The 27,333-nt window shown below is 38.1% G+C and overlaps 1 protein-coding gene across 1 annotated transcript in view; it reads right to left on the bottom strand.

The window, feature by feature from the left end:
* The window catches only part of LOC124862315 (heparan sulfate glucosamine 3-O-sulfotransferase 4-like), a 109,060-nt gene extending 94,781 nt beyond the window's left edge, over window positions 1-14,279 (bottom strand). The window contains exon 1 of the mRNA XM_047356154.1: window positions 12,911-14,279. Within this exon, the coding sequence (XP_047212110.1) occupies window positions 12,911-13,506 (596 nt within the window). The 5' untranslated portion in view covers window positions 13,507-14,279. The remainder of the gene's footprint in view (window positions 1-12,910) is intronic.
* Between the last annotated feature and the right edge of the window lie 13,054 nt (window positions 14,280-27,333).

Raw genomic sequence — 27,333 nt, 5'->3', positions numbered from 1 at the left:
TTCATCATGACATGGAAAATAATGAACTTTATCACAATATGCTAATATTTTGAGAAGGACCTGTACGTATATGTAAAAGTAAAGCTGCTTTTAGTGATATTAAAAACAAATAATTTCTAAAATCGGTATTCCTAGATATTTATATTTACTTAACAAGTGCAAGTGGAATGAAAACACTGCTAAGGCAGGTTGCATGTATATAGAAAATAATTGATTTCTAAAACGTGTTTGGGTTGAACAAGGCCCTCTGTTGGTCACGGACACAAAGCTTTTAGCATAATTTGAAAGTGACTATATATGCGATGTTGTGATTCCAACATTTAGTTTTTAGAGCTAACAAAATCTGCGATGCACATTTAATGAATATTGAACATGAGAGGAAGCAGAGGAGGCCAAAATAAATTCTTCACATTAACCCCAGGGCAGGACTAATGTTGTTACATGAGCTCTAATTTAAACTAAAATGTTTTCAATTTGTCTGCAGCATATTTCATTGTTCATTTTATTATGTGTGATTGTGTTGTCAACTGTGCGTGCACAAGCTCGCAGACAATATTTTGCTCGTGTGAAATCCCCCACAAGGGAAGAGTTGGCTTCATGGTTGAGAGCAGGTAACAACATTATTACAGAGGCAGAACACATCAACTTTCTTCTGAATCTCTAATGCCAATAATCCAAATTACCCTGGAAAAACAATCACCTCCTGATACAGCAATTAGCAATTAGCATAATCCCTAAAAGCATCCTTTTTGCATTTCAGTAACTTAATCCAAAATCTCAGGGGAGTTTGGCAAATGCCACAGCTTGTGTTCGTGACTTCCAGGTTATCAAATGCTCTGAGTATCTGTGGCAGAGATGTCAGCAATATGTTTTGCTGCAGCGGTGGAGAATCAGGATTGCACTGAGAAGATTTCCAAAGCTAACTCATCACAACAGCATGTCGTAGTTGCATGTTAGAAGTGGAGTTCATGTGTTTAATACACAGCTCATACAATGTCTGTGCTAAAATTATACAGAACGCCACATGGTGATTGGGGAAAAAGAGCATAAATGAGTAAACTGTATAAAGCGATGAAAAACTTCAAAGATGGTGGGACAGGCGATCATACAAGATCCTGGAAGCCAATTCACCTCTAGAGTCTCAACACATCACATTGCTATAATTTAATTAAGTCAGTCAGTCAGTTTTTTGTTTTTGTTTTTTTGTTTTTTTTTTACTGAATTATAGCTGTTAAGAAATGACATGCATTTTGATAAAACAATCTCAAATGTCTAGCTCTTAAAAAATTGTTAAAGTTTTTTAATGAATAGAAAAAAAATGTTTATGCAGCATATTGCTGCATATATTTAGTGCATAATGGTCATACTCACATGATATTGCTCCTTGTTCCAGAAGTAGACACAAACATTTTCTTTCCACCATCCTTCAGCATACCATACTACAGAAGCACCTATCAGCTTCTGGAAATACATTTGAAACATACTCCCAGAGGCCCCTGTATCTTGGCTCCATGACCATTCCTGTCAGGGTTTTCCCTTTGACTGAACAAATGCATCAGCTTGTGTCATGAGACCAGATCCCTTCCAGCCAATAAGGAGCACAGGCAGCACTGTGCTCCAGGAGATGTGGAAGGGAAATTGGAATCCTGACAAGTATGATTGACATGCGTATTTGTCCCAAGGTAGCCTTATTTGCAGAGATTTAGAGTCGTCTGTAAACCAGCATTCTGCCAAGCAGAGTCATTGTTTCTCCAGACTAGATGCAGAACACTCCAATTCTGCCACATGCATTTAATCTTTTGGGAGAAATGAATCCCTTTGAGCGTAAAGTGACTTCAGCCTATACTTTATTTTGAGCATTAAATAATTAATTTAACAGATGCAGCAATGTCATTTTATTGCAGACAGTCTGTCTGTGTTGTGGACAGAAAAACACAAGCTTTAGTCCTTCACACTAACCCAGCGGCATGAGAGGAATAGGCAGCTTTAAATTAGATCCCACTCTTTAGATGGAAAGAAAAAAATGGATATGAGACTTGATGGAAAACTGTAACTCACAGCAATGTCAAATGACAGAAAAGGGAAAAATGGTGAATTCAAATCTAACCTTAAGTAAAATAGACTTTTACTGTAAGGATTGAAGAGTAGTTAGAGCAGGCTAAAAGAAAGGGACAAATGTGTGTGAGAGAGATGGACGACCAAATACATAGATTTCAAAGGCAGGATAAAATGTACTATTCCAATTAACTTCTCCAAAAGATTTTTCTTCTATGCATATGTAAATAGGATGGTATGTTATTACATCATCAGTGATCTCTAGAAAAAGGATCAAACTTATCTGCCATTCTGTAAGGAAAGGTGCTTTAATTTAGCAACAATGAATCAGTGGTAAAAATAAAAACTTTCTGAAAGGAAATGTACAGTAACACTCTAGCTTGCCCAATAAGAGTTGATCTCCATCAAATTGTGATATTTCCAGCATATCAAACTTGAACTTTGTGAACTGTTGGAAACGGCTCTATTTAATGTATGATCTAAAACTGACTTTGAACCTAAATAAATTGATAGGTTTCACCTTAAGTTAAAGAAATCACTTTGTTTATATGGGGCATACATTTACACCTTCATTGCACATGTTTAGTGAAAAATGTTTTTTTTTCCTCTGAAATAATGAGCTGTGTTTCATAACTACTTCATGTTTACAAATGGCATGCAAACAAATAGAAAGATAGCGGTGTAACTACTTAATAAGGGTTTTGCCAACATTTAATTCACGTAGACATTATATCTTGTTACTTAAACATTTCTGGTCTCAGAATTATTCTTATTTACATGTCAAACAGTAAATAAGCATGATTGCTTCTGTTGTTAATTTCATTGTGATCTTACTGCATGCATGCAGTAAGTGTTATATTTAACATTATGGTTTTATCTTATTATCTCAGGAATTTTATACTTTTTTACATAACCTATGTTTTGTTGAGATCTCACACTAAATTTTTGAATTTTGTATTGCTGTAATTTTTCAGGGATTTAGCACAGTTATGCAGATATGATTAGACATATAAAGCTATGTAGAACGGTTGTAAATTCATGTAGATGTTTAAACTGTTAAATCAGAAAAAAATAAATGATTACAGAAGAGAAATTAAAACATCTAGAAGATAAAACGTTCCCAAGCATGTAATGTCATGTAAAGTTTCTCAACGCAGAGAAAGATTTTAAAATCTAGGAACACTTAACTAACTGATCACAATGACTGATAACAATGCAACGAAATAATATACTGAAATTAAAAGTGCTGTGAACAATGCATTTGCCCCCTTACAGATTTCCTCTGTTTTTGCTTTTTGTCATACTTGAATTTTTCAGGTCATTAAACAAGTTGTAATATCAGATTAATAATCTTAGTTAGTACAAAAAGCAGTTTCCAAATTCAAATGATGAATTCATCTATTAAGCTAAGCTGGCACTGTGTGAAAATAATCAACCCTTTTTTAATCATGGATAAACTGTCATTAACCTCACTTTTTGAAAAGCTGAGTTCCATTTTACCTCCCACGAGCAGGCTTAAATACTGCCAGACATGTAGGATCAATTAATCACTTACATAGAACCTGTCTGACAACATGTAGTAGATAAAAATATTTAAAAACCAATACATCATGCCCTGATCCAAAGAAGTTCAAGAACAGATGAGAAACAATGTCATTAACATATATCAGTCTAGAAAGGGGTCCAAAGCTATTTCTGAGGCTTTGGGATTCCACTATTCATCAATCAAAAAACATGGAACAATGGTGAATCTTCATAGGAGTGGCTGATCTATCAAAATATCTCCAAGACTGCATTGATGTTTCATCCAGAAGGTCACAAAAGTGCCAAGAAGGACAGCATTTGCCTCATTAATGGTCAGTTTTCATGATTGAAAAACAATGGAGTTCTGTGGTAACAACCACTTCTGACCAAAAAACGGCACAAAGGCCAAATTTACATTTGCCAAAACAGATGGACTGATGAGACGAAACTAGAACCTTTTGAATGGTGTGGGTTTTGTTGCATCTTACATAAAACATGGTGGTGGTAGTGACATGCTCTGGGATTGCTTTGCTGCTTCAGAATCTATAAAACCATATTTAAATCCTGCTCTTTACTGAGAGATTCTCAAGGACCTGAAGATCAAGCACTGTTCATCACCAGTGGGCCTACCTTTGCCTAGCTCAAAAATAGCTAAATAAAGGTATCGATGTGCACTAGTCAAAGTCCGACTTAAATCTGTTTGAGATCCTGTGACATGATCTTAATCAGGCCATTCTTACTCGAAACTCTGTAAATTGGTTGAATTAAAACGATTCTGAAAAGAAGAGTGGGCCAAAATTCAACCACAATAAAAGACTCACTGGCAGTTGTCTGAAATGCCTGATGGCAGTTGCTGGTTTGTCAGGTTGGTTTGAAAAGCTTTTTTCCCTTAACTAATTGAATCATCATTTGAAAACTTATTTTGCATTTGTATTCACTTGTTGTTTTTGTTTTATATAAATTATTTGATGATCTGAAACAAAAAAGCTTGACCTGAAGAATTCTGAAAGAGGGTCATTACTTCTTCACAACACTGTATATGAGAGTTTCCACCTTTACCTTTTAGATTGCACAAGCACTCATTGGCACTCTACTGCACTTTGCAATCAGCTGAATGTTTGACAATCAACAACCAGTGTCCTTTCACCACAAGAAGTCAATTCTTACTTGAAGTACATGACTTCATCACAATATTGATCTAACGAGGTGGAAAAGATTATATCGTGGCGGAGTGGTTGCCCGATACAAATATGTGTATATATATATATATACATATACATATATATATATATATATATATAGGTTATTGTGTGTGTGTGTGTGTGTGTGTGTGTGTGTGTGTGTGTGTGTGTGTGTGTGTGTGTGTGTGCGTGTGTGTGTGAGACAAAGATATACTGACTGGCCTGCAGGTGGCGAGAAGTAATGAGCTGTCTTTCTGAGCTATGCTGAATTTAAACACTGTCAAACAGGAAATACTCATTATTGCTTCTGTTGTAAGTGAAGTCTCACAGCTCTGTGATGTTTGTTAGTTGAATCAAATGGACAGGGGATGGGAAATTAGAAAGACCTGAGTGATGTGGTCCACTCTCCTAACAGTTTAAGGGTGTTCTGCTAATTAAAAAGTTTAACTCCACAACTGCAACATCGGCATCTGAGCACTGAGAAGTACGTCCTTGTGAGTCTTGGCGTTGTCTTATCAGGGGTTGGCAGATTCTGCCACATCAGGGAGCTGTGGGACAGGGAGGCACTGCTAAAGCTCACAGGCCCAGCTGGAGGGGATAGCATCCTGCCTGCTTGGGGATCTGGCCCACCTTGCTCTTTCTCATCTTCTTAGTGAGTGGAGTCCTCGGCTACCAATCAGGTGGAAGGAGTCAGGAGCTAAGCTGCCCCATGAAGCAAACCAAGAGAGGTAAAGAAGGGCTAAACAGGAGATAAATGCTGGATTTGGACTTTCTACTGCTGGGTTTGCCCATGGAGCCACATCTCCATTAAACACCTCCTGTCACTAAGTCCTTTCTCATGACCAATGAATGGCAACACAAAACCAAATGCTCCAACAGATTTTTTCTTAGAAAACCCACATCTGCTTATTAGCCTCAATGCACAGTTTTTCTCATGAATTAGGTTTTATGTTTTATTTTTTTCATGATCCTGTGCAAAGAATTGTTCTTTCTCAACGATAAGGTACATGTGAAATGAATAAACCATACTGAACAACCTTGGCTTAGCTAAAACTTTTAGTTTTGAATGATCTATTGATTATAGAACACTGCAACTCATACAAAGTAAAACAATCCTTGGAAATGACAACACTGTGACATCTATTTACAAAGGCCATGTTTGATCATGAATAAAAGATGACACGCAAAAACTGGCAACAAAAATGTATTGTAGCAGTCTGTAGAATGGAATTTGCTGAAATGAAACTAGAGTCTGCACTGGACTTAGCACAATTGCTGACTTCTGTCTGAGCTCAGGGATGCAGCAGTAAAAGGGTAGGAAGATGTCTTGCAAAAAGATTTATGGGAACATCCTTTTGGCTTTTATTGCAAAGAGGTTAAAGTGTCATTTTAATAACATAGAGATATTAAAGCTTGCAAACCTCAGTAAGACTCTGGCTCTGCTTTGCAGGGAGCTGATTTATGTTGTGTTAAAATTGTTTTTTTACGGGAGCAATTTGATTCCCTGAAGTGAGCACATTTTACTTTTAAGACACTGGTGATTTTCTTGCAAATTCATGACAAGAGTTTCGCTTTATTTAGATAAAGCCAGTTTCTTATGCAGTTTACAAATCTCTTTTTTCATACGTCTTCTTTGTTTTCTTCTTTTTGGCAAGTCATAATTCAAAAGCAACTTATTAAACCTCAAATCACTTTTTATGTTTGACCAAGATTATTCTTTTAAAGCTCAGATTTTTATGTTCTTTTGCAGTTTTATAATGCAGGATCTGTGGTCCCATCGAATGGTGTTACAATTCCCCCAGGCTGGTGTTAAACCACTCACAGCACTTGTTATTTGATTAAGTTCAGCACATATATTATTTTTTATATTCTGTAAAGTTTTATACTGATAAATATTATGAGTGGATGCTTTTACCTGTCAATATGCTGACAACATCCAATGGTTAGTTTGTTAGATATTTTACTACATTTGCACAGTTCACAGGTTGGCCTCCAGACAGGACATTTCAAAGACACATCAAAGACACTGGAGCTCCTTGAAACAGATGCATCATTTTAAAGTGTATTTTTTGATTAATTTTACTCAATATTTTTAGAATTTTTGCATTTGCATAAAAATACTTATTTACTCAGCTTGCAACATAATACAGTAAACACACAAACAGTTCAAGTTTTAAAGGTAAAATACAAATATAGACTAATTAGATGCTAGGAACTGCTAACATTATCCACCCATATTTTGATCATTTTTACACTACCGGTCAAAGATTTTAGAACACCTTTCTCATTTAATGGTTATTTATGATTATGGCTATTTGCATTGTAGTAGATTCTCACTTAATACATCAAAACTGTGAATGAACACATATGCAATTATGTAGCAAACAGAAATTGTAGAAGAATTTTAAATATGTTTTATATTTTAGATTCATTAAAGTAGTTTCAGTCATCACTTTGCTGTGATGACTGAAATATTAACCTTTGGCCTTTGGTATCTCAATGAACCTCTGGGAAGTTCTTTCAAGACTCTTTGGAAAACCATTTAATGTGGACGTCTCATGAAGCTCATGGAGAGAATGCTAAGAGAGCAAAGCAGTAATCAGAGCAAAGGGTGGCAAAGAATCTAAAATATAAAAATGTTGAGAGTTCTTTCACATGTTTTGTTTACTACATAATTTCATTTGTGTTCATTCATAGTTTTGTTGCCTTTGATGAGAATCTACAATTTAAATAGTCATGAAAATAAGGTGACCCAGTGAGAAATTGAGAAAGTGTATCTAAAACGTTTGACTGGTAGTGTATAAATATACAGTACTGTGCAAAAGTTTAAGCAGGCGTGAAAAAATACTGTAAACATAGAAGGCTTTCAAAAATGAAAGTGTTAAACATTTATTTTAATCAATCAACAAAATGCAGTGAATGAACAGAAGAGAACTCTAAATCAAATCAATATTTGGTGTGACCACCGTTGCCTTCAAAAAAGCATCAATTCTTCTAAATACACTTGCACACAGTTTTTCAAGGAACTCGGTTGGTAGGTTGTTCCAAACATCTTGCAGAACTAACTGCAGATCCTCTGTGGATGTAGGCTCTCTCACATCCTTCGGTCTCTTCATGTAATTCCAGACACACTCAATGATGTTGAGATCAGGGCTCTGTGGGGTCCAAACCATCAATTCCAGTAAGTCTTGTTCTTCTAAGATAGTTCTTAATGACTTTGGCTGTATGTATATTTGGGTTCGCTCACTTAGCATTTAGTAAATTGATAAAAGAAACAATCATCTTTTATATTTCTGAAAGCATTCTTTGTGTACCGCATTTTTTCACACCTGCCTAAATATATATATATATAGATATAGATATAGATATATAAATGTATATATCTACGTATATATCTATATCTATATCTATATCTATATATATATATAGTCAGTCATTTTCTACCGCTTATTGTATAGTGGGTTGCGGGGGAGCTGGTGCCTAACTCCAGCAGTCTATGGACGAGAGGCGGGATACACCCTGGACAGGTCGCCATCCATTGCAGGGCAACACACAAACAACCATGCACACACTCATTCATACACCTAAGGGCAATTAGAGTGACCAATTAACCTAACAGGCATGTCTTTGGACTGTGGGAGGAAGCCGGAGTACCCGGTGAGAACCCACGCATGCACGGGGAGAACAGATCCCCCATGCAGAAAGATCCCCGGTCGGGAATAGAACCCTATATATATATATATATATATATATATATATATATATATATATTTATGTATGTATATATATAGATATAGATGTATATATATGTATATATATATATATTTATGTATGTATATATATAGATATAGATGTATATATATGTATTGTAAAATAGATAATACTTTCTGGCATGAGAAAAGAGATCTTTATTCATTCTAATAGTTAACATTTCAGTAAGCACCATTGTTTGACATTTACCAAAAGTGTAAATACCAAACAGTCATCATGTCTAATGCATTACATCCTCATTAAACATGTCTAAACCTGCTTTGAGTGTTCACCTTCAGCGAGCACACATCTTCGTGTATGACTGATAATCGATGCCATTCTTTAGTGCAGTTTATGAGATACATTATCTTTCCACTAAAGCATAAACAGCAAAGACTTGAGAGCTGGTGATAAAAATTGCCATATTAATTATAATGCGTCAGGAATTTTCAACTGAAGAATGATTGAGTATATATACCAGTTTGAGACAAAAATGAAGAGAAGAGATGAAATCCTAGCTGTGATGCCTCATTCTCTTTACCCACAAATAAAGGTAGATGTGTTGATTGGCTACTGGAAGCCCTCTGTGTGTGGTAACGATGAGACTGTATTTTAAATAAATTCATTATGTATACTTAAAGAACTAAAGCTAAGTTGTTCAAGAGATCTCATAAGCACAAAGCACCAAGCATCAGCCTGGGCCTAAGCCTGTTTTTGGTACTGGATGCAGACTTTAATTTTTGAAAACAAATTATAGAAATCTGTGTATCTGTGCAGTTTTGTTTACAGGCACATATATTTGTGTATTCTCAGTAAGAAATATTGAATCGTCCAAATTTCTACTTCAATTATTTGGACAAATATCCTATTGCTGTCTTCTCATTTATTGGCACCCCTATAAAATAAATTCACTTTTTCATTGCAGGAGCATATTCTCATATTGATAATTATTTAAATAACCAGTCCCTAACTTGAATATATGTTTGGTGGGAAAACAAATGTTAAGAAATTATCATTTTTTACAGAGTCACCAGTGAAACTGATGGCTTCCTGTCTTCCTAGGGCCTAAACACAATGGGAAACGTTTAGCCACGGCCCAATGAACATGACAAGGACCCACCTTTATAACTGCCACCCAGCACACTGAGGATAGTAGGAAAGTTAAAGGAATTTCCAATTTCCAAAAGGTAATCAAGTTTCCATAACAGCTTAAATCAACAAGTTTTTTTTTAAGGCATGTCAAAAATAAAACTACTTTTCTGTCCTTGGTCTCTGTCAGAAAACTAACAGTGGGTGTACAATTTAATAAAGTAACAACAGCGAATAACATAATACCTGCCAATGACATAATAATTTTGACCATTTCAAGTGTAATACAGCCATTAACTGTCAGGATCTGGGTTGTGTTTGTGTTTGTGTTTGTGCTTTGTGCTTGCCACATGTGTTCAGTGTTTTCAGACGGTGCTGGAGTTCTCAGGTGTGCTGCGTGACAGGTGTGACTTATTCCACTGATTACTTTGAGGAGTACTTAAGCAGGAGGCTGCCAACACTTTGATGCCAGAGTGTTTTGCCCACAGTGGTAACAAGCTCAAGCCAAACACAAGTCTATGCTTTGTTCTTCGACCTCGTGTAACTTTGTTTACGATCCTTTGCAGGCTAGGTAAACCTGAACCCAGGATTTATGTCACTGAATACTGACTACCTGTCCGGAGTCCTTTCCATCCGTTCTGGATGATCAAGACTATCTACGTTTTGAGGATTTCATCTCCTATCTACCATCTTCGTTTGGATTCCCATCTAGCTGGCGGTTCCCTGCTACCTTCGCCTCCTGGACCAAGCCGTAAGCGTACCCTGTCCACCCTCCAAAGTAAACATCTGCACACTGAACTCATTCCTGTTTGCTCCGAGCTCACGCTGAACAGCATCTTAGAAACTTCTACAAACCTGGATCCTGAATGTCTCTTTCCCTGGCGACCTGACCACACCTATTTAGTAAGCTGTTCTCTTGTTTGCATTAATTCATTGTTCTTAGTTCGATATCATTCAGTTCCCTATTTTCACCAGTTCTCTTCCCTTCTTCACATACAGTTGGAGAATCATCTGTTCCAGATTATCTTTGTCACAATAAGCATCCTTTACATATTCTGTTCTCCGGAGTGTTCTCCGTATGTGGGTCAGATCTATTGCAAACAAAATGACATTAACATAATAACTTGCCAATAATGTTACACAGTTTTACACAGCCCTTTATAAAACACTTTGCCAATAGTGCAATAACTTATTTAATTGGCTAGTTATGATGTTATTGGTGCAGAAATAAAGGAGAAAAATCCATTAAAAATGTAATCATCGTATAGCACATCTGGGTCACAAGAACAATGCTGCACATTCCACTAAATAATCTATCAAATTCACTTCACAGTCAAAAATTAAATCATATCCATACAATGAAATATTAATGTACATATCAAAGCTAATGAACAATGTTCTAAATAAAAATGTTATGCAACAAATAAAATCAATCAAAAAATAAAACTTCGTAAAAACATCTGGTGTGATAAACACACAAGACATTTCTCTTTTTCAGATGTCAGTAACAGGTACCTGATCCTGACATTGGATATAGGGTAGCATAGTAATTCTAAATAAATAAAGCCCCTCAATGCAAGTTCTCTCTTGAGATAACTAAAACTGGATATGTGTAGGACTGTGTAATGCGATTAAGATACTGTGCCAAACAAGGTTAGAATTTTGGGTTAAAAAAAGCACACACACACATAAAAAAACAGTTATAAATGAAGTGTGTGGTGTTGCCTGTGGTTTATCTATTATCTTCATCAAGATGTGGAGCAGGTGTTACTTAGACAGTCCTAAATTTATGAATCACACTTTATGAGATCACTAGTCTCATTTAACTACACTGATGTTTCAAACATCTGTAAGTGATCATAATTTCACTTCCATTAAGTGCACATTAGCCAGAGCATTACCAGCTGAGCAGAAAGATGTCATGTAATGCATCATTCGGAGGCAAGCTTCAGTCAAATTAATTTATTTATCGCTGAAAAAGAAAAGTGGCTTGCTACTTTTTAACCATTTAACTATTCTCGTTGGCAGTTGAAATGAGAATATAAATCTTCAGTCCCCATAAACTGTGAAGCATGGAGTTTTTCGTGAAGTTTTTTTATTTTTTATTTTTATTTTCTGAGAATGAAATCCTTAGGTGGATGTCCTAAATCTGGCAATATTGGAAGTAAAATGAATCTCAAAGTTCTCAAAGTTTTTATCTCAGGGACCCGAAAAGCACATTTGTTATTATTTATGTAAGGATGTCGTCCTCCCATCTAATGAGCCTTTCATGTTAGGCATAATCAAACAGCTTGCATTAGCACTGGCTAAATGAGCAGCCGAGAGTTCCCGTGTCTATGCAGCAGGATGAAAGCAGATGTTCCACAAGGCAAACATAACAAACCACGTTCTACAAAGGAGCAGAAGGGACTTTGAGTCAGCATCGTTCTCATCAGCTCATTGATTCCATTTGAAAATGTGTGTATGGCCAAAAACTTGTGAGAACAACACCTAAATGAGCCATGGCCAATTAACCATGAATGAGGCCTCAAATTGATTTTTTTCTACATCCCATGAACACATCGGTGAGGTGCAGCTAATAAACCTGAGAGACAAACTGAAGGTAGTGTTAACAATTCAAAAAGGTTTAAGAATTAGCAGCATTTCTCAGAGGCAATTTGGAATTTCAGCACATATAGGTAGCACACTTGTGATGTATGTTATATGAGTAAAAGGAATGTTTGGCTATTTACTTTTTTGAATAGGTGGAAATAGCAATATGAAAAGTATTTCATTTTGATAAACCAGATATATAACACAATTTTCTTCACAAACACTTTAGAATAGAGTGACTATTGCAGGTGCCAAAGTGTAAGCATCTGCAAATAACTTACCGAAGAACAATAGTAATTTAGTACCAATTTTATCCATTGAAGAGAATGAAGGTGGATTATTTCATGCCCAGTTGTAGAACAAAAGTCAGAGAGAAGTCAAAAGATAATGTGTTTTTTTTTTCTTTTTTGTTTTGCTGTGGATGTTAAATGAAGCTGATATTATAGTTTAAAAAAGGAGCCCGATAAAAAATATGTTAAATAATTATTGTTTTCTTTTTGTGTCTCCTTCTTTACCTTGGTACAAGAAACGGAGCTGGTATTGCACACTAAGTATGACGGGCATTAAAAACTGATTTGTAAATCACACAAAAGATCATTGTGACCATTAATCATATACCAAGTGCTCAAATTATGCTACAGAAGCCTGGTTTGTGGTGATTTTAATTAAATCTGCAGTGCATTGTTTAAGCCCATAAAAGGTCTGATTTCAGAGCTCACCTGTACCAGTCCAGCCCCTTCTCGTAGTTCCTGTCAAAGAAATGTGGCTCATTCCCAACGGCTCTCACGTCTGGGTGCACCCTGAGAGCCTCTAGCAGGGCTCGGGTCCCCCCTTTCTTCACTCCGATTATAATGGCTTGGGGAAGTTTCTTCTCCCCGTAATCCGAGGTGCAGTTCACCCTGAGTCCGCTGTCCGTGGTGCTGATCTCCTGGTGCTCCCTCTCCGGCGCGGTGGGGCGAAACATCGCCGCAGATTTAGTTGGAGACGTCTGCGTCCTAATCCACTCCACCGTCCTTTGTTCGGCATCATCGCGCTCTCTTACCGTAGGAACCGAGGTTGTTCTCACAGCCTGTGTGAATTCCGTGAAACCTGGTGAAGCCGAGTAAACTTTCTCCCTCAGTGTCACAAAAGTTGCATCCTCTGTCACCAGCCTACCTTGAAACACATAGTTGTCCTGCAGCGGGAAGTGCAGCGAGTTGTAGCAGCTCATCAAGCTGTAGAACAAGTAGGTGACGGAGAGGGAGAGGGTGAACATGAATAAGATTTTCCGGGGCACTTTAGAGGTGAAAACCGAAGTGCTGGACCAAAATGCCATCTCTGATAGCAGCGATCCTCTCAACGCAGTGGCCAGACATGTTTCCACCCCGAGTCTTGCATGGACAAAATCAACACTAAGAATCTCTCACCATCAGCGCTGCTCAAGCTAAAAAAGCGCCAAGCTGGACCAAACCACCCTAATCCAACCAAAGCGCATATTTATCAGGATGGCTGGGAAAACAGTTCGTTAAAATTCCAGAGGAATATCGTGTCTGATTTCTTGAGTATTGATTTCTTATTCCAGGGCTGACAGACAACGTCACCATTTATTGGACTGAACTTGCATATTTGAGAGACTGAAGGTCTGGCGCCCTTCCAGATGAACAGCCCGGCCTGAAGTGGACGGTGTATGATGGATGGAATCCTGGCATCTTATGAAGAAGGGAGAAAGAAGAAAGAAAACGAACAGCAGAGTGTTCAAAGTACAGGCTTCTCCTTATCAGCCGCTGAGTCTGAAGTCCAGTCCCGTCTGCGATAAAAAGAGTGGATTCCCATTCAGACAGAAAACCTACAAATCCACCCAGTCTCCTCAACGTAAAACAAATGAACACACAACCATTTGTGCTTCTCTCTATTTACTTTGTGCTGCGGAAAGTCGACAGCCTTTGCACAAAAACGTACTCACTTCTCACTAACAACAAGGCTGCCGCTCGGTCCTTACGCCTTCTCACATTGGTAGGATCCTACGATATGCGCATCGGCTGTGTGAGCACGTCTGAGCCGAGGCACAGTAAAGCCACACAGCACAACTAGTGTGTACACCCACCTTCCCTCGTGTCCGCGCAGAAAACAGCGCTGTAAACGTCAGATTTCCTAATCTAAGAGAGTTGTGTGATGGAGAAGCTTTCTATCATTCCTGTGGCTGCTGGCGGAGATTAGACTCCCGCTGCTGAGATATCTAAGAGATGATCATAAGGTGAATTAATTCAGGCTGTTTGGAGTTCACTGTTATAATCAGTCTCAGAAACATTATTTAGATATGTATTTTTTTTTAAAGAAAGCTCATGTCTGCACCCTGCTGGTTTTTTGTGGAGAATTGCAATAGGAAACTTTTAAAAAAAAAGTTTTGTGAACTATAATGAGTTGAAGTAGACAATGATGAGTTTTATCTTATTTCATTTATACTTTATTCAACCATTGGGATATTCGCATGTCCTGACCCAGATTCCAGGAGTTAAATGCACATAAACATTTCACACTTTGTAAAATATAAAAAATAACTAAAAATATGAGCATAACTAAAAACGATTCTAATAGCATGTGTCTAGTCAAATAAAAATACAACCTGAATGTGGTTGATTTTTGCTACTTCCATGATTGAGGGGCAGAATATTATTATTTTTTTCTCATCTCAGTAGGCTATGTGCACTTGGCACAGTCAATGCAGGGAACAGGGTATCAAAATGAAGGAGGTAACTTGCTGCACTTTTTTTGGAGAAGACTTTAAATGCAAAGATATAATGCCAACAACACATTCATAAACGAAGACAGGACAGCTATAGAGGTGAGCACGGAAACCTGACTAGAAAACCTCAGAGCAACTGGTCATTGTTAAGAAGGTACTTGACCACTGAAGCACAGCTTTTTCAAAAAACCTTACTGAATGGGAAATTGGTCCATTATCTCATCAGTCGTGATGAAACAATGGATTAAAAATTGCTGTTTTAAAGGCATGGGGAAAACACCTGACAAAAGGGATGAGTTTATTATTTTTATCAAATCAGACGCTATGACAGACAAACATTTCTAAAAGGAAGCTGTGGGTAGAATATAGAGACAGCAGGAGTAGGTACATAGTTGATGTATAATATCTTCTAAGCCTTTGTAGTTGATTTGTTAGAGATTAGTCATTTTGTCCAAATTTATTTTGATTGAACACAACACTGGTATTAGACTAAATATTGATTCACATACTACCCTTCTAATTTTCTGAATTTTCTCTGTAAAGAAGTTAGCAAACTCATTGCAGGCCCTGATAGAGTGGAGCTCAGATGCTACAGACACAGTTTGTTAACCTGTCAACCCTGGCAAACAAGGCACAAGCTTTATTAATGTTTTTACTGGTTATTTCAGAAAATAAAAATCCCCTTGCATTTTTCAGTATAAGTCATATCTGTGAAGTCTCTCTTTATAGATGTTATAGTGATCCTGGAGTCCAGTCTTTCGCTGCTTCCGTTTGGCTTTTCAGCACTCCATTTCTTCACTTCTTATCGGTGGATCATTTCTCTATGCAGACTTCTTCTTACCAGAGACAACCATCATCTTAATGGGAGTGATGGAATCAATCAAGTCTAAAAATTTAGAACAGAAGTGAAGAAGAACTTGGTTAAAGGTTTCAGTTGCACTGTCCTTAAAAATTTGGTTTCTTGTAATATATCTTTGGGTAATTGAGTTGAAAAATTATGCTTTCAAAGATAACAGTCTGATAGGGGAACATCATTTACTAAGATCTTTGAAATGTTTACACCCCTACTGATGATCAAGTCCAAAATATGTCCCCATTTGTGTGTTGACTATTTAACATTTTAAGTCATCCCAAAGTTTTTAAGAGTTGTTTTGGCCCTCTGTTTTAAGGGTTGTCAACATGAATGTTGACGTCTCCCACAATGAACAGTCGTAATCAACACATATCACAGATAAGAGGTCATTGAAATCCCTGAAAAAGTTTGCACTGGGTTTAGGAGTCCTGTAAACATTCATAAACATGGATCAAGCAGGGCACTTTACCTGGACAGTCAGATATTCAAAATGTGATAGACTGTATCAATGCTTTTTATGCATTTTAAAGAGAAACTGATTTAATTTTTTTACTTTAGATTAAACTACATTAAAATTGTTGATATATAAAACAAATAAGAGTGTAATGCTCTGATTTCAAAATGTCAAGTCAAGGGGAACATTAAGTTTTCCTCTGTAAATCTAAAAGAAAGGAGTTGCAGAAAACAATCATGCATTGTGTACCATGCTGCTGCTTTGGCATATCATATTCTAAACATATTACACATTTATGGGCACTGACTCTAATTACTGCCTGGAATATTCAGTGGACCTCAACTTGTACACTCTATTCCCACAATATGATGATCTAAAATTACATGTCACCCACATGTCTCCCTCTATTAGTGGATCTAATTCATCACACACCAGGAGAGCCATTGTCACAATAAGTAATCAGTCACAAACAATTTCCAGGGCCTGGTTCTCAGAATAAAAAGCTGCTGCTGTTTTTAAGCTGTTCTTTGAAAAAGGAAATATTTATATGAACATTCTGTTTGATCACATTTGTCATTTCTAAATGCTTGTTGTTTACTGGCGATGGAAACCATAGATGGTGTGAATATCCTTGAAAAAGTATTGGTAAATGACGTCAGTGTACCACCATTGCACCTTAGCATTTATCAAAATCCTGTCACTGTGCAGTCTTTCATACAGAGAGGAAGAATACATTATTGTTGCTGACTATTTTAGCATATATGCAATATTCTTGAATTCAGTTATGAACCGGTGGTGTTTAAAAATAAAACTAGTATATTTACCATTTATAAGAATATTTAAGATCCTTTTTTGAAGTGAGTTTTTAGCTCATTTTGTCTTGTGCGACAGGAATCTGAGCTGTTATTAAAGGATGTTCAGGTCTAATTTATATTAAAAAAAACTCTCAACGTAATTAGAAATAGGGATAGGCATAGTTACGATCTTAAGACATTAAAATAGTTCATCTTAAATATAGGCTAAAAAATGTGTATTACGCTCCATCAAATAGAAAACATAACAAACTAGGCTAAATCTGTCATTAGGCAATTGTTTTCTAAAAACCTTCACACTATACACCTTATAAAAACAAGATGCAGAAATCTGATCAATGATGTTTCTGTGAAGGATGAATTTTCTCTTTTACTGAACAAGAACAAGACAACGTTCTCTTTAAAAGATCAAAACTGAAAAACTCAGTTCTGATTCTCCGTTCCAGCTCCATATTTTTGAAATATCCCTTGTGCGACAAACGAGAGCTTTCCATAGCGATCCAGGTGACTGGGTGAGTGGGAGGAGAGCATGGGCAAGTGTTTGGAGCACAATGGTTCCTGGATGTTTTGCTATCAAGAGAGCGTAGGAGAGCTCAATGGGTTTGTTGAAATTGTTGTATTCATAAATTGCCACTTGGTGAAGCAGAGAGCTCTCTAACACCAACTGCCACATTTGTAAGGTCCTGCTGTTTTCCGACTACCTTGAAGTAGCTTCATTAAGGTGGCTGCTGCTTCTCCGAGCTGATGATAAGTTACAATCTGAGCACGAGGGACAATATATTGAGCAGTTTGATCTTCCCTTTGTTCTGTGTCTTATCTCACCCATTCATAAATCGCTCAGGCGTTGTGTGTCCCCATGGATGCTTCATGATGAGATATCGTCTATTTGTGTTTACAAATAAGCAGTCACTCAAGAAAAATTGTGTTCACTGAAGATGAACTCAGGGCCAGACAGCCCCACTGCATAAGATCCAGTAGGTCGAGTTTAAAGGCCAATGTTAAATTCACCTTCAAGCAACAGGTATTTGCAGAATTAAACAATTTAGCAGGGCTTAAATCACTGTTTCACAAGTGCTGCTTCAGACACAGATATACAGTGCTGGTTACATTTATTGCCACCCCCTGTAAAGATGTGTAAAGCCCCTTAATATGAACTCATTGTTTATTGCAATAGAAAATCCAGTCTTTCTTTGATTAGTGAGTACATTCAGTGGGGAAAAAATGCAGAGTTTAAAACAATTATTTTTACTGAAATCCCCATGTGTAACAATTATTAGCACCCCTGATGTTGATATTTTGTACAACCCCCTTTTTAGCATAACTAAAACAGTCGTTTTCTCTTGTAACATATTACATATTTGGAGTATATAGGTAGAAGAATCTTCAAAGCATCTAGAGGTCAAGGATCTCTTATGCTCTCTTCTCTTCAGTTTACCAGCTAGGTAGATAGTCCCCAGACTAGAAGCCATAGAATAAGGTTTGTTTTTGTGTTAGGGGAACCATTTTACTACTTGGATTTGAACATACTGTAAGTTTTGAATTCTGGTAAAGTATTCAATAAAGACCCATTTTTATATTTACTGGTAGAGTCCACCTGGTCTTTATTTAAAACCTTTCGAGTTTGTGGTGCCATGTTCTTCATTGAGTTTTCTCAGGACTTTGAAAAAGAAAAATCCCACAACATATTATATTCTCTATCATATTTAACAGTGGGCATGAGGTGCTTTTTCTCATAATTATCCATTTTTTCACACCAAACCCACCAAGAATGTCACTGAAACAACAAACCATAAGCCTGAGGTCACGCTACTTCATATCTTGCCATGTATGCTGTGATTTTGAAAGACACTTGGGTCCAAGCGTGAGAAAATGAAAGGAATTTAGTGGAACAATAAATCCTGTCAGGGCTATGAAGAAAGTGTGCTGCTTTTGATGTGCTCCTGTTCTGAATAGTGTATTTTGATCAGGTGTCTAGAATTCAGTCTTTGGTGGTGTCAGCTTTTGCAGACGTCATTGAATTGTTTAACTCATAAATGTATTTATGTTTTTATATTTAAGGATGACTGTCTGGTTATAGTCAGATGATTTAACCAGAAAGTAAAACCATGTCATCAGTTTTGCTTATGTCTTTAAGTATCCAACATGCAGAGGTGAGTGAAGCATCATCATAGTGTAGCATGAAAACAACATTATTCAACATAATATGGCACAAATGTGCTACTCTCATACTGAACCTTATCTGCAACTTGCATTAACATTAAACCATATGTTTTGATTGTATTATGTGAGATGGCTCTACTACATCTTCATTTAGAATAAACAAACATCTGCTGTTATACTGCAAATGCTGTGTTCAGGATTGTAAATATGTTGTAAATATTAAAAATTTTATGATTTCAGCAGTGGGTTGTCATTGTTCACTATATGAAACACAAAGCCTCATTATGCGATATTTCAACCACTCTTTCATTTTACTAAAACAAATTAACTGACAACAAATGTATGGAGTTTTTCAGCCGTGCACATCTTTTGGTCAGCAGTTTTGTTGTGGAAATTAAACATGGTTATCCTGGAGGCAATTACCATCTTAAACAACAGGCACACTCTCATTGATATGTTAATTGAGTATTAATGTGGGAACAGATTTCCTTCAGGTTGTGATTCTGCCTCAGTATGAATAATACAAAGGAGTTTGGAAAAACCTGACACCCCTATGACTGTTACTCAATTTCTGTCCAAATTTGTAGAATTCAACAAATATTATGTTCCTGTGCTGTCAGTGTAAAATACATCAGCCCTGAGGCACCCTCTCAATATAGTTACCACTCAGGAGCGGCTGCAGCACCTTCGAGATTTGGGTCTTCTGGTATGAAATAACCTGATTCTGAACTCTGGCGGAACTGAGACAAACAAGTACTGTGTGCAAGTTTTAGCAGATACAGACATACAGAACCCTGACTGAATGATTTAAGTCAGTGGCTAGAGCTGAAACCAACCACTGGGCTACATAAAAATAATAATGTCTAGGACACTCCACTTTATGTGGTGTTGACTATCACTATATCTGTGAAAAATAAATTGTTAAGGGACTTTGTACAGTAATACAACTGAATGCAAAAAACACCAATAAAGCAACAAATGTCTCTTAGCTGCAAATCACAACAATCCTCATACTAAAAAATGGAGAATCAATAAGGACATGTTATTTATTTTCTCTCTTTTTGTTGCCATAGGCTTTGCAGTCACAAATAAGGGTGCCTGCACATGTTTCAGTCTTGCAAATACATGTATAAAGTGAAAAAGAAACAAGACACATGGCAGCATGGCAGCAATAACAACTTTAGTGCACTCTTTAATATTCAGTTATCTAGTTGTCTGTATTTAATAATGAAAATACAATTAATGTGGAAAATGCTTTTGAGTGTCACTTAAACACATATTCCTATTTATCTTTCTGCAGAATGAATGAATGAAGGAATGGTTTCTTTTATTCAATGTGGTGAGAAGCACCTTGGAAAAAATGTTGAATCTTTTTTTTGTATTAAGCAGAGCAATACTGTGAAACAAAGAGCAATGAGTGTTACACAGTTGAGAATAGGAATTTAATTGGAGCCAGCTGACATTAAATTACATTTTGCCAGTTTGGATACTGCCTGTCAAATGTTTTACTGACAAAATTCTCTGGTGAAGTCATTTAGTTTTTCTCACCTGTACACAAATCATACAAACAGGAATCTGGTTAATGTTTATATTCATGCAAGATAGGAAAAAATGGGGCGAGCAAAGTCATGAATTCTATCTATCTAGAGACCAGAAGCCTGAGGGGTCACAAATAAACAGAGCCTAGAAATGAACACATATAATGCAGACTTAGTCTGCTGTTGTACAGCATCAGAGCTTAGCCTGACGCATTTTGATGCCAATGTGTCTTGAATGATGTCTATGGCAGAGTTCTCCTAGTACAGTGCCTTGCAAAAGTATTCACCCTCCTTGGCTTTTTTACCTATTTTCCTACATTCCAACATTTTTAATTTATTTTATGTGATGGATCTGCACAAAATAGTCCAAGTTGGTGAAGTGAAAACAGAAAATAAATATAAAGAAAAGAAGAATTAAATATAGAAAAAATTTAAAATTGGCATGTGCATATACAGGTCCTTCTCAAAATATTAGCATATTGTGATAAAGTTCATTATTTTCCATAATGTCATGATGAAAATTTAACATTCATATATTTTAGATTCATTGCACACTAACTGAAATATTTCAAGTCTTTTATTGTCTTAATACGGATGATTTTGGCATACAGCTCATGAAAACCCAAAATTCCTATCTCACAAAATTAGCATATTTCATCCGACCAATAAAAGAAAAGTGTTTTTAATACAAAAAACGTCAACCTTCAAATAATCATGTACAGTTATGCACTCAATACTTGGTTGGGAATCCTTTGGCAGAAATGACTGCTTCAATGCGGCGTGGCATGGAGGCAATCAGCCTGTGGCACTGCTGAGGTCTTATGGAGGCCCAGGATGCTTCGATAGCGGCCTTTAGCTCATCCAGAGTGTTGGATCTTGAGTCTCTCAACGTTCTCTTCACAATATCCCACAGATTCTCTATGGGGTTCAGGTCAGGAGAGTTGGCAGGCCAATTGAGCACAGTGATACCATGGTCAGTAAACCATTTACCAGTGGTTTTGGCACTGTGAGCAGGTGCCAGGTCGTGCTGAAAAATGAAATCTTCATCTCCATAAAGCTTTTCAGCAGATGGAAGCATGAAGTGCTCCAAAATCTCCTGATAGCTAGCTGCATTGACCCTGCCCTTGATAAAACACAGTGGACCAACACCAGCAGCTGACACGGCACTCCAGACCATCACTGACTGTGGGTACGTGACACTGGACTTCTGGCATTTTGGCATTTCCTTCTCCCCAGTCTTCCTCCAGACTCTGGCACCTTGATTTCCGAATGACATGCAGAATTGGCTTTCATCCGAAAAAAGTACTTTGGACCACTGAGCAACAGTCCAGTACTGCTTCTCTGTAGCCCAGGTCAGGTGCTTCTGCCGCTGTTTCTGGTTCAAAAGTGGCTTGACCTGGGGAATGCGGCACCTGTAGCCCATTTCCGTGCCTGTGCACGGTGGCTCTGGATGTTTCTACTCCAGACTCAGTCCACTGCTTCCGCAGGTCCCCCAAGGTCTGGAATCGGCCCTTCTCCACAATCTTCCTCAGGGTCCGGTCACCTCTTCTCGTTGTGCAGCGTTTTCTGCCACACTTTTTCCTTCCCACAGACTTCCCACTGAGGTGCCTTGATACAGCACTCTGGGAACAGCCTATTCGTTCAGAAATTTCTTTCTGTGTCTTACCCTCTTGCTTGAGGGTGTCAATAGTGGCCTTCTGGACAGCAGTCAGGTCGGCAGTCTTACCCATGATTGGGGTTTTGAGTGATGAACCCTGGATGGGAGTTTTAAAGGCCTCAGGAATCTTTTGCAGGTGTTTAGAGTTAACTCGTTGATTCAGATGATTAGGTTCATAGCTCGTTTAGAGACCCTTTTAATGATATGCTAATTTTGTGAGATAGGAATTTTGGGTTTTCATGAGCTGTATGCCACAATCATCCGTATTAAGACAATAAAAGACCTGAAATATTTCAGTTAGTGTGCAATGAATCTAAAATATATGAATGTTAAATTTTCATCATGACATTATGGAAAATAATGAACTTTCTCACAATATGCTAATATTTTGAGAAGGACCTGTAATTAGCGAAATGAGGTCCACCTGTGTGCAATCTAAGTGTTACATCTGTTAGTATAAACACACATCTTCTGAATGGCCCCAGAGGAGAAGCTCTCCAAACAAGTCAGGGACAAAGTTTTTGAGAAGTACAAGTGAGGATGGGGTTATAAAAAATATCCAAATTGTTGATGTTACCAGGAGCACAATCAGATCCATCATATTCAAATAGAAACCACATGGTATTGTGCCACAAAAAACCTGCCAAGAGAAAGCCTCCCACCAAAACACAGATCGGGCAAGGAGGGTATTATTTAGAGAGGTGGCACAGAGACCAATGGGAATCTAGTAGGAGTTGTAGAGTTCCACAGCAGATACTGGAGCATCTGTCTATAGAACCACAAGAAGCCACACCCACCATAGAGCTAAGCTTTATGGAAGAGTGACCAGAAAAAAAGCCATTACTTAGTATTAAAAACAAAAAGGCACATTTTGAGTTTGCCACATGGCATGTGGGTAAATCCCAAAATGTATGGAGGAAGGTGCTCTGGTCAGATGACACTAAAATTTTACTTTTCAGCCATCAAGGAAAACGCTATGTCTGGCACAAACCCAAAGTATCCCATAATTTTAAGAAGTCCATTACCACAATGAAACAGTGGTAGCCCATCATGCTTTGGGGATGTTTTTTTATCAGCAGGGACTGGGTAACTGGTCCATGTCAAAAGAAAAATGGATGGTGCTAAATACAGGGATATTGTTGAGCAAAACCTCTGTCAGTCTGCCCGGGATTTGAGACTGGGACAGATGTCCACCTTTCAGCAGGACAATGACCTGAAGCATACTCCTAAAGCAACACTCACATTCTTCAAAAGGAAACATTTAAATGTATTGGAAGGGCCTAGTCCAAGTCAAGACCTCAATCCAATCTGTGGTGAGACTTGATCATCGCAAAAACCATCCAACATGAAGATGCTGGAGCCGTTTTGCGTTGAGGAATGGGCAAAAATCCCAGCAGCAAGATGTGGTGAGCTCATAAAAACTTATCCATAGTGACTTGCAACTGTAGTTGATGCAAAAGGTGGTTCTACAAAGTATTGACTTTAGTGAGTGAATATTTATACACTCTGAAGTTTTATGTTATTTAGTCCTATTTGTTGTTTGCTTCGCATGAAAAAATAATACATCTTCAAAACTGTAGGCATGTTCTGTAAATGAAATGGTGCAAATTCTCGAACAGTCCATGTAAATTCCTGGTTGTGAGGGCAACAAAACATGAAATTGCCAGGGGGAGAATACTTTTGCAAGGCACTGTAAAGGCAATATCACACTTTGGTTGCCTTAACATTGGATAAAAGAAAAGATGTTGTATTAATTGTTACGATATACAGGGGTTGGACAATCAAACTGAAACACCTGGTTTTAGACCACAATTATTTATTATAATGTGGAAGGGCCTCCTTTTGCGGCCAATGCAGCGTCAATTCATCTTGGGAATGACATATACAAGTCCTGCACAGTGGTCAGAGGGATTTTAAGCCATTCTTCTTGCAGGATAGTGGCCAGGTCACTACGTGATACTGGTGGAGGAAAACGTTTTCTGACTCGCTCCTCCAAAACACCCCAAAGTGGCTCAATAATATTTAGATCTGGTGACTGTGCATGGTGACTGTGCAGGCCATGGGAGATGTTCAACTTCACTTTCATGTTCATCAAACCAATCTTTCACCAGTCTTGCTGTGTGTATTGGTGCATTGTCATCCTGATACATGGCACCGCCTTCAGGATACAATGATTGAACCATTGGATGCACATGGTCAAGAATGGTTCGGTAGTCCTTGGCAGTGATGTGCCCATCTAGCATAAGTATTGGGCCAAGGGAATGCCATGATATGGCAGCCCAAACCATCACTGATCCACCCCCATGCTTCACTCTGGGCATGCAACAGTCTGGGTGGTACGCTTCTTTGGGGCTTCTCTGCACCGTAACTCTCCCGGATGTGGGCAAAACAGTAAAGGTGGACTCATCAGAGAACAATACATGTTTCACATTGTCCACAGCACAAGATTTGCGCTCCTTGCATCATTGAAATCGACGTTTGGCATTGGCATGAGTGACCAAAGGTTTGGCTATAGCAGCCTGGCCGTGTATATTGACCCTGTGGAGCTCCCGACGGACAGTTCTGGTGGAAACAGGAGAGTTGAGGTGCACATTTAATTCTGCCGTGATTTGGGCAGCCGTGGTTTTATGTTTTTTGGATACAATCTGGGTTAGCAGCCGAACATCCCTTTCAGACAGCTTCCTCTTGCATCCACAGTTAATCCTGTTGGATGTGGTTCGTCCTTCTTGGTGGTATGCTGACATTACCCTGGATACCATGGCTCTTGATACATCACATAGACTTGCTGTCTTGGTCACAGATGCGCCAGCAAGACGTGCACCAACAATTTGTCCTCTTTTGAATTCTGGTATGTCACCCATAATGTTGTGTGCATTTCAATATTTTGAGCAAAACTGTGCTCTTACCCTGCTAATTGAACCTTCACACTCTGCTCTTACTGGTGCAATGTGCAATCAATGAAGACTGGCTACCAGGCTGGTCCAATTTAGCCATGAAACTTCCAACACTAAAATGACAGGCGTTTCAGTTTCATTGTCCAACCCCTGTATGTATTGATAATATATGTCTGTAACAGTTTTTAGAGTCTTTCTATCCTGAATCATTTGAATAAAATAATGAGTTTAATGTTTAGTCACAAACAACACATTGGATACACTCACTTGTAAATAAATGTAATGAGTGATTATGTGTAACAGCAGATAATCAGGAGAAAATTTACCTTGGACTGTGAGTCAAAATCATAACCTAATCTCAGTATTTAATCAATACAATTCACTTCAGAGGTAACAGTCTGCTGGCTTAAATTCTTTGGATTGCAATGGGGATTTTTTAGGGTGTATTCACACTTGCCACTTTTGGTCCGCTTTAAACGGACCAGAGTTCGTTTCTCCCCTTGGTCTGGACCTTTTGTGCAGGTGTGAATACACTCAAGCGAACCCTGGTCCGGACCAAACAACCAGACCGAGACCCACTTTTTGAGGTGGTGTTGGTCCGCTTCCACACGGACTCTGGTGCAGTTCGCTTATGGTCTGAATACAAATCGGCCCCGATCCGAACCAACTACAAAAAGCGTACGTCTCTTTGGACATAAAAAGCCACCGTAGCCGGTAACAAAGGTGTTTGTTGTAAGGTAATCATACCTGATAAACTTTGTGTTGCTTAGCAACGCTACCGGCTTGTTGTGGGACAAGGCACGTAGAGAACGTCGACGTTCAGCACGCATTCTCCGACGGGGTTCCAACATTATAAATGGAAAGTCTCAAAGTCTGTGTTGAATAAGCTGCTCTTAACCCTCACAATAATATTGCAATTTTAATAACGGCACAAATATGCAGAACAGAGTTGCGGCATGCAGCACGTCTACAGCTGTTTTTCGAAATTTCCGGGTCTGTGCTCTGTCCCACCCCCGTCATTTCTGTCCAATGGGAACAAAGATCGTCACCTGCGGAGCTTTGTTTACAATTAAGAGTTCACTTGCAAAAAGTACAATGTGAAAACAAACCGCACCAAATAAAAAAAAAATAAAGTTCGCTTTTTGTCTGGACCAAACAATCGGACCAAAGTACTTTCCTGGTGTGAATACACCCTTACACGTTGTGGTCATGTGACTGCACCTCTTGATCGCCATCTTGGGTGGCAGCTGCAGCCTCTTTTCTTTGTTTTAGCACGATCAGTGAAGCAAAACTTCAGACCATTCTAACATAACTATGGTTCATTCTGCTGTCTTCCAGCTGTGATAGAAAATCAGTGTGAGAAAACAAAAACACTGAGTACACAACGTCGACTACTGTGGCTGAATCGGATATCCAGGGTGGATTTGGATGGCTTGAATCACACTCATGCCCAAGTGTGCAGTGCACATTTTGTGACAGGTAAATAAATAATGCTCGCCTACATTTTATGTAATAATATCCGGGAAAGTAGTCTGCAAAGACCGTGAGTTGATTAGTTGATTCTGGGTGGCAGCACTTAGCACTGCCACCCAGCACTCAGCACTGTGACCTACTTCAGTAAGCTTGCGCTCACACCTTGATTTGACAAGGGGTTTTAAAACAATATATATATAAAATCACGAAAGTTTATATCTTCGCAGTGAATGCGCAAATAAAATATTTAATCATATCGGATTATATTTGGGTGTGTTGGTCGGGATCGGGTCGGGCTTTTATGACCCCCGGCCCGGGTCTGGTCAGGCTGGATTATATGAGCTCGATCTATACTTAACCCCCAGCTACAGTAATACCAGTCCACAATTCTTCTCATGCATAAAATGATAAAATCGGGGCCATTTCTGGAGACGGCTTAGCCCGAGGACAGCTAATCTAAAACGGGGACTGAAATCGGACATTAGGGATTTTTGTTCACTGTAATTCAAATAGATCAGTAATATTTGAAATGTGTTTTCCACGATTAAATGAACAATATATATATGAAATGCAAGAATT

This window comes from Girardinichthys multiradiatus, chromosome X (genome assembly GCF_021462225.1).
Source record: "Girardinichthys multiradiatus isolate DD_20200921_A chromosome X, DD_fGirMul_XY1, whole genome shotgun sequence".
NCBI classification, from domain to species: Eukaryota; Metazoa; Chordata; class Actinopteri; order Cyprinodontiformes; family Goodeidae; genus Girardinichthys; species Girardinichthys multiradiatus.
This window is presented reverse-complemented; position numbering and strand designations above follow the sequence as displayed.